The following is a 7548-nucleotide window of genomic DNA, read 5'->3' as shown; positions in this document are numbered from 1 at the left end:
AATCCCCTAACTGCCCTGGAGGGCAATTAAGGGCCCACATAATGGGTCTGGAGTCACGTGTAGGCCTGAATGACATGGTTGAACTGGACGGGTCTCCCCCCAACCAATAATCAATGATGGATTCGTGATCAGCGTTTTGACGCGTAACTGCAGATTTCTGTTTCCAATGGAATTCAAACTCGGCTGTGGCGAGATTCGAACCTGGGACATTAGCTGGGTCCCTGGATCAACCAGTCCAGCTGGAACGAAATGCCAGTCACCTCCAGGGGCAAGGGCTGAAGAGTAAAACAGAGGGAAAGCTTTAAAGGAGATGTTTGCAAGACAGAGGGTGGTCAGTGCCTGATGAAGGGCTTTTGCCCGAAATGTCGGTTTTCCTGCTCCTCGGGTGTTTTTCCAGCGCCACACTCTCGACTCTGATCTCCAGCATCTGCAGTGCCCACTTCTGCCCAGTGCCTGGAATTCCCTGCCAGGGGAGGTGATGGAGACAGGTACACGGCCAGGCAGGGCATAGAGGGATACGGACACTGTAGAGGCAAAAGGTTTGTAGTTTGGAAAGGTGAGATGTGTGGGTCAAAGGGCAAATACGGGGGGTGGGAAAGGACCTGGGCCAAGGAAATGGAATTAGCGTGGGCGGACATTTTGGGTCAGCACAGAGCTCAATGGGCCGAAGGGCAAATACAGCGACGGGGAAGGACATGGGCTGAGGAAATGGGGTTAGCGTCGGCGGACATTTGGGTCAGCACGGAGCACGATGGGCCAAGGGACACCGTGACATTGTTGGCGAGGTGAGAGCGTGTGGTGGGCTGTCCCTCGCTGATGGGGAGGGGGGTTTGTTGGAGATTGTTAAACCCCCGCCCCACCCCCCGGCACTGACCCGTTTCCCCCCCCCCCTCCCCCCCCCGCCCGCTCACCTGGTTGGACGGTGAGGGTCACCTCGGAGCAGAGCTTCCTGCGGTGAGGCCGGAGGGTGGTGACCCAGCATCTGTAGGTGCCCTCGTCCCCCTGGGAGAGTCCGCCGATGGACAGGCCGGCGTCTCCGGTGGTGAACCAGCGGCGCCTCATGCTGGTGCGGTGGGTGAAACGGTCGCCGCGCTCCTCAGTGTCCCCCGGCCCCTCGCTGTCCCAGCCGTACACCAGCCGCTCACCCTGACCCCTGACCCCACCGCTGTCCAGCTGCCACACCACCATGTGCCTCCCGGGGCTTCGGCCCCTCCAGGCGAAGGCGCACGGCAGGAGGACCCCGTCTCCAAGTCTCCCCCGGACGGTGAGCGGATCCCGCCGACTTCGCCCCTCGCAGGTCAGCTCTGCTGTGGGCGTGGGGGGAGAGAGTGGGGGAGGGGGGGAAACGATTAAACCCTCTGTCGCAAAATACCATCCCCCGCCCCTCGCCGATATGGAGCAAGGGTTTGCGTCCCTGCATCGCTCTCGCCACGGCCCGACAAATTACACAGCAAGATCCCGACAGTCAGCCCACAACAGTCTGGCCCTCCCCCCCCACCACCACCACCACAGACTCACAGTGGGGATGGGAGGGGAGTGAGGGGTGGTGGAGAGCGGGGGTGTGGAGAAGGGGGGAGTGGGCACTATGGGACAATTTAGCACGGCCAATCCACCCTAACCTGCACATCCCTGGGCACTATGGGACAGTTTAGCACAGCCAATCCACCCCAACCTGCACATCTTTGGACTGTGGGAGGAAACTGGAGGACATGGGGAGAACGAGCAAGTTAGGAGTGGTCTTAAAAAAACTGTAAACAAAGCTGAGAAAGTACCCATATGTTTCACTGCACAGTGCTGGTTATAGTTTCTCCTGTTAACTCTGATGGATGGTTCCTGTGTTTTGTGCAGCTACAAGTTGCACAGAGTTGGATGGGTGGTCTTTGGGAAGGGGAGAGAGAGCTGGGGATGGGGTCAGTTTGAGAGCTTTCAAACACAAAGCTGGGTGGGAGGGTGAAATGTGATGAGGATGTTAGGAGATTACAGGGTGACCTGGACAGGTTAGGTGAGTGGACGGATGCACGGCAGATGCAGTTTAATGTGGATAAATGTATGGTTATCCACTTTGGTGGCAAGAACAGGAAGGCAGATTACTACCTAAATGTAGTCAATTTAGGTAAAGGGGCAGTACAAAGAGATCTGGGTGTTCTTGTCCACCTGTCAATGAAGGTAAGCATGCAGGTACAGCAGGTAGTGAAGAAGGCTAATAGCATGCTGGCCTTCATAACAAGAGGGATTGAGTATAGAAGCAAAGAGGTTCTTCTGCAGCTGTACAGGGCCCTGGTGAGACCACACCTGGAGTACTGTGTGCAGTTCTGGTCTCCAAATTTGAGGAAAGACATTCTGGCTATTGAGGGAGTGCAGCGTAGGTTCACAAGGTCAATTCCTGGAATGGCGGGACTACCTTATGCTGAAAGACTGGAGCGACTGGGCTTGTATACCCTTGAGTTTAATGTGAAGAAGGGCTTATGCCCGAAACGTCGATTCTCCTGCTCCCTGGATGCTGCCTGACCTGCTGCGCTTTTCCAGCAACACATTTTCAGCTCGCTACCCTTGAGTTTAAGTGGAATCGAGGGTTATGGAGATAAGGCAGGAACAGGATACTGATTAAGGATGATCAGCCATGATCATATTGAATGGTGGTGCAGGCTCGAAGGGCAGAATGGCCTACGTATTGTCTATTGTCTTCAGGTCATTATGACATTTAGGATTGCCCATCGAACCAGAGGGGGATTTCCCTAACATGCTCCCTCTCCGGAGTTCTCCCACAACAATGTGGAAAAGTCCCTGATAACTTTGTCAACCCTATGTGTGTGTGTGTCTCGCTCTCTCAGGTGAACTGGAGTGAGGGAAGTTTCTGACGGGCGCTAGAAGAATTCACAGGCGTGCTCATTTCCCCACCGCCGTCCCGGGGCGCCTCAAAACATTGGCATTGACGGATGGGGGGAAATATTCAAAACTTTTCAGAAAGAAAACTTTCATGAACGCTCCCTCCTCCCTGGGTCTTGTGGGCAGCACCGCCCCCAGCTGGCGACTCAGAGTTTCTGCAGCTCTCTGTGTGGAACTGAGTTAAAAATCTCACACCACCAGGTTCCAGTCCAAAGATGAAAGAGTCACAGAGTCATGGAGTCACATTGATGCACAGCACCGAAACAGACCCTTCAGTACAGCTCGTCCATGCCAACCAGATATCCTAATCTAATCCCATTTGCCAGCACTTGGCCCATATCCCTCTGAACCCTTCCTATTGAAATACTCATCCAGATGCCTTTTAAATGCTGTCATTGTACCAGCCTCCACCACTTCCTCTGGCAGCACCTTCCACACACGCACCACCCTCTGTGTGAAAATGTTGCCCCTTCGATCCCTTTTATATCTTTCCCCTCTCATCGTAAACCGATGCCCTCGAGTTCTGGACTCCCCCACCCCGGGGAAAAGGCCTTGTCTATCTAAAGAACAAAACAATTTACAGCCCAGGAACAGCCCTCCAAGCCTGAACCGATCCAAATCCACTGTCTAAACCTATCGCCCAATTCCTAAGGATCTGTATCCCTCTGCTCCCCACCTACTCATGCATCTGTCCAGACGCACCTTAAATGAATCTATCTTGCCTGCCTCTACCACCTCTGCTAGCAACGCCTTCCAGGCACCTACCACCCTCTGTGTAAAATATTTTCCGCGTGTATCCCCCCTTAAACTTCTATCCTCTCACCTTGAACACGTGACCTCTCGTTATTGAATCCCTCACCCTGGGAAAAAGCTTGTCTCTATCCACCCTGTCTATACCCTTCATGATTTTGTAAACCTCAATCAGGTCCCCCCTCAATCTCCTTTATTTCTAATGAAATTAACCCTAACCTACTCAACCCTTCTTCATAGCTAGCACCTTCCACACCAGGCAACATCCTCGTAAACCTTCCCTGCACCCTCTCCAAAGCGCCCATATCCTTTTGGTAATGTGGTGAACAGGATTGTACACAGTATTCTAAACACGGCCGAACCAATGTCTTGTACAATTTTAACATGACCTGCCAGCTCTTGTACTCAATACCCCGTCCAATGAAGGCTAGCATACTATATGCCCACTCTATCCACCTGTGCAGCAACCTTCAGGGTACAATGGACCTGCACTCCCAGATCTCTCTGCCCAGCAACTTTTCCCAAGGCTCTTCCCTTTTCAGTATAGTTCGCTCCAGAATTAGACTTCCCAAAATGCATCACCTCATATTTGCCCGGGTTGAACTCCATCTGCCACTTTTCCGCCCAACTCTCCAGTCTATCTATACCCTCCTGTATTCTTTGACAGTCCCCTATGCTTTCTGCTACTCCACCAATCTTCATGTCATCTGCAAACTTACAGATCAGACCAACAGTGCCCTCTTCCAGATCATTGATGTATATCACAAACAACAGTGGCCCCAGCACTGACCCCTGTGGAACACCACTGGTCACCTTTCTCCATTTCGAGAAACTCCCTTCAGCTACTACTCTCTGTCTCCTGTTGTTCAACCAGTTCTTTATCCACCTGCTAGAACACCCTGCACACCATGTGACTTCACTTTCTCCATTAGTTTACCATGGGCAATCTTCTTAAACGCCTTACTAAATTCATGATTTTGTAAACCTCTATAAGGTCGCCCCTCAACCTCCGGCAGTGCAGGGAAAACAGCCCCGGCCTGTTCAGCCTCTCCCTGTAGCTCAAACCCTCCAACCCTGGAAACATCCTTCTGAATTTTTTCTGAACCCTTTCAAGTTTCGCAGCATCCTTCCGATAGGAAGGAGGCCAGGATTGCACGCAATATTCCAACAGTGGCCTAACCAACGTCCTGTACAGCTGCAACATGACCTCCCAACTCCTGTACTCAATACTCTGACCGATAAAGGGTCTCAAACAAAATTTGTTTAAGATTACATTCCTTGCCAATGCAATCCTGTTGCTATAAATTCTATAATTTCTATAAACCTGCAACTCATTCTAAAAGATGAAAGACTTACAGCAAGCTAGGTTTGTTCAATATATCACATCAGTTGGATGACACTGTAATCTTTTGCTATAAATTCTGTGTCTTATGATCCTGTTCCAGAACCACCTGATGAAGGAGCAGTGCTCCGAAAGCTAGTGCTTCCAGATAAACCTGTTGGACTATAACCTGGTGTTGTGGGATTTTTAACCTTGTCCATCCCAGTTCGACACCAGCTCCTCCACATCAATGTGTGGAACAGGCTGGAGACTGGCCTCCAGCCTCGTGACCCTCAACCCTCCGTGCGTTCTGCTGCCCCTCGGAGAGATTAGGAAGCCCACCCTCCCCAACCCAACCCAACCCCCAAAGCCCAGTGAGTTGCTGGATTGCCTTCTCCAACAATGTCTTCCCCACCTCCTCGACCCCGCCAGCGCCCCCTCGCCACCACTGTCCATAATGTCCGACCTTCAGGAAAGCAGGTGGAAGATAGCTCAAGGCCATTCAGTCCGTTGCACCAGTGCTCACCCCTGAAGGACCCTCCCCCACCTCATCCCAAAGGTCTTGCCTTTGGTCTGGAGCCGTTAGGGTTTGAGCTACAGGGAGAGGCTGAACAGGCTGGGGCTGTTTTCCCTGGAGTGTCGGAGGCTGAGGGGTAACCTTATAGAGGCTTACAAAACTATGAGAGGCGTGGACAGGGCAAATTGGCCTTTTTCCCAGGGTAGGGCAAAGTCTTTTCCCTGGGGTGGGGAAGTCCAGAACTCCAGGGGCATAGGTTTAGGGTGAGAGGGGAAAACGTTAGAAGAGACCTGAGGGACAACTTTTTCACGCAGAGGGTGGTACGTGTATGGAATGAGCTGCCACAGGAAGTGGTGGAGGCTGGTACAATGACAACATTTAAAAGGCAACTGGATGGGGATATGAATGGGAAGGGTTTGGAGGGATATCGGCCAAGCGCTGGCAAATGGGACTAGATTGGGTTGGGATATCTGGTTGACATGGACGGGTTGACTGAAGGGACTGTTTAGATGTTGTACATTTCAACGACTCTATGTGCAGGTTAGGGTGGACTGGCCGTGCTAAATTGTCCCATAGTGCCCAGGGATGTTCAGGTTAGGTCAGGGGTAAATGTTGAGTAATGGGGTAGGGGAATGGGTCTGGGTGGGTCACTCTCCAGAGGGTCGGTGTAGACCTGTTGGGCCGAATAGCCTGTTTCCACATTGTAGGGATTCTCTGATTCGCTGATCCTTTCTGTGTTTACCCAGTCCAGTCAGAGTGGTGGAGTGAAAGTGAGGACCGCAGAGGCTGGAGATCAGAGTCCAGAGTGTGTTGCTGGAAAAGCACAGCAGGTCAGGCAGCATCCGAGGAGCAGGAGAATCGACGTTTCGGGCATAAGCCCTTCATCAGGAGGAGTCATACAGTGTGGAAACAAACCCTTCGGCCCAACCGGTCCATGCCGACCATAATCTCAAACTAACCTTGTCCCACCTGCCTGCGCCTGGCCCATATCCCTCCAAAGCTCCCCTGTTCATGTACTTATCGAAATCCTATTGGAATATTGTAGCCCTCCCCGAGTTGTCCCCCCCACCCTTCCTTCCCAACTCCCCTGAACATAGTCTTCAGAGAATCGCTAGCGAGAAGAGGCCATTTGGCCCATCGAGTCCAATGTACGTAGGACCCTGAGGTGACCATCAGATTACCCCTGAACTTCCATCCCTCCCAGTGTGAAGGGGGGGGGGGTAAACCCTATCCCACTCCCACCGTATCCACTGAGCACATCTCCCCGTTTCCCCACCCAGCTGCCTTCCTCCTGCACTCTGTCAGAGAGCTCTATCCCACCCCTCAGCTGTCCTGACGGTGTAGATCACTACAATGGTATCACATTCAGGGTAATGTTTGAGACTCCTTACCTGCGTCTGATATTGTAGAGAGAAGTAGACAGGCTGAAAGCACCCTGGCCAAGCCCATGGTGTCTCCTCGATATCTGCATAGATCTGACTGGCTGGCTGCGTATAAATGCTCAGAATGTGCTGCTGAAATTCCACACCCACCAAATCCCACACGGTTAACAATCATTGCTCTGTCAAGATGTTTCGGACTTTCCTGGTGAAATTCTTGAATTTCCCCACCTGGGGCTAAACACCCTCAATAACACTCCTAACATCACTCTCTGCCCTGCTTCTATTGAATATGTACAGTCGGGTTTATTGAACAAGAGTTGATTGTGCTTCAGACATCCCCTCCCTCCCCCGGCCCGAAAGAACGGCAGGAAATCTGAAAGTAAAACAGAAACTGTGGGGAAATCTCTGCAGGCTCAGCAGGGAGAACTCAAGAGATCACGTTTCAGATACAGTGACCCTTCCTTAGAGGCCCCGTTAGGGCAGAACTGTTGCCTGACCGGCTAAGAAACTGGACTGAGGACAGCACAGCAGTCTCTGTGTGTGTGTGTGTGTGAACGTTTGTGTGTCTGAGTGTGTGAGAGAGTGTGTGTGTGTCTGTGTGTGACTGTATGTCTGAGTATCCGTGTGTGACTGTATGAGGGAATGTATGAGGGTGTGTGAGATTGTGTGTGCGTGTGCAGGAGTGTGAGATT

At 52.1% G+C, this 7548-nt stretch overlaps 1 protein-coding gene across 1 annotated transcript; it reads right to left on the bottom strand.

Annotated features, from left to right (window-relative positions):
- Window positions 1-6: 6 nt before the first annotated feature.
- LOC122544384 lies at window positions 7-7200 on the bottom strand. Its single transcript, XM_043683629.1, has 3 exons — window positions 6866-7200; window positions 912-1307; window positions 7-275 (listed from the first exon to the last, which is right to left on the bottom strand). The coding sequence occupies exons 1-3, from the start codon at window positions 7029-7031 to the stop codon at window positions 7-9; spliced, it is 831 nt and encodes a 276-aa protein (XP_043539564.1). The 5' UTR covers window positions 7032-7200.
- Between the last annotated feature and the right edge of the window lie 348 nt (window positions 7201-7548).

Source organism: Chiloscyllium plagiosum, chromosome 48, assembly GCF_004010195.1.
Source record: "Chiloscyllium plagiosum isolate BGI_BamShark_2017 chromosome 48, ASM401019v2, whole genome shotgun sequence".
NCBI classification, from domain to species: domain Eukaryota; kingdom Metazoa; phylum Chordata; class Chondrichthyes; order Orectolobiformes; family Hemiscylliidae; genus Chiloscyllium; species Chiloscyllium plagiosum.
Note: the sequence above shows the minus strand (reverse complement) of the source record. Positions and strands in the feature narration are given on the sequence as shown.

Bases quoted from the DNA above. Each gene is read 5' to 3' on its own strand.
- LOC122544384 (XM_043683629.1), bottom strand. From the start codon at position 7,031: ATGATTGTTAACCGTGTGGGATTTGGTGGGTGTGGAATTTCAGCAGCA. The intron at 1,308-6,865 runs GTAAGGAGTCTC...CCACGCCCACAG, and splicing joins CTCTACAATATCAGACGCAG to CAGAGCTGACCTGCGAGGGG. The intron at 276-911 runs GTGAGCGGGCGG...TTTACTCTTCAG, and splicing joins GACCCTCACCGTCCAACCAG to CCCTTGCCCCTGGAGGTGAC.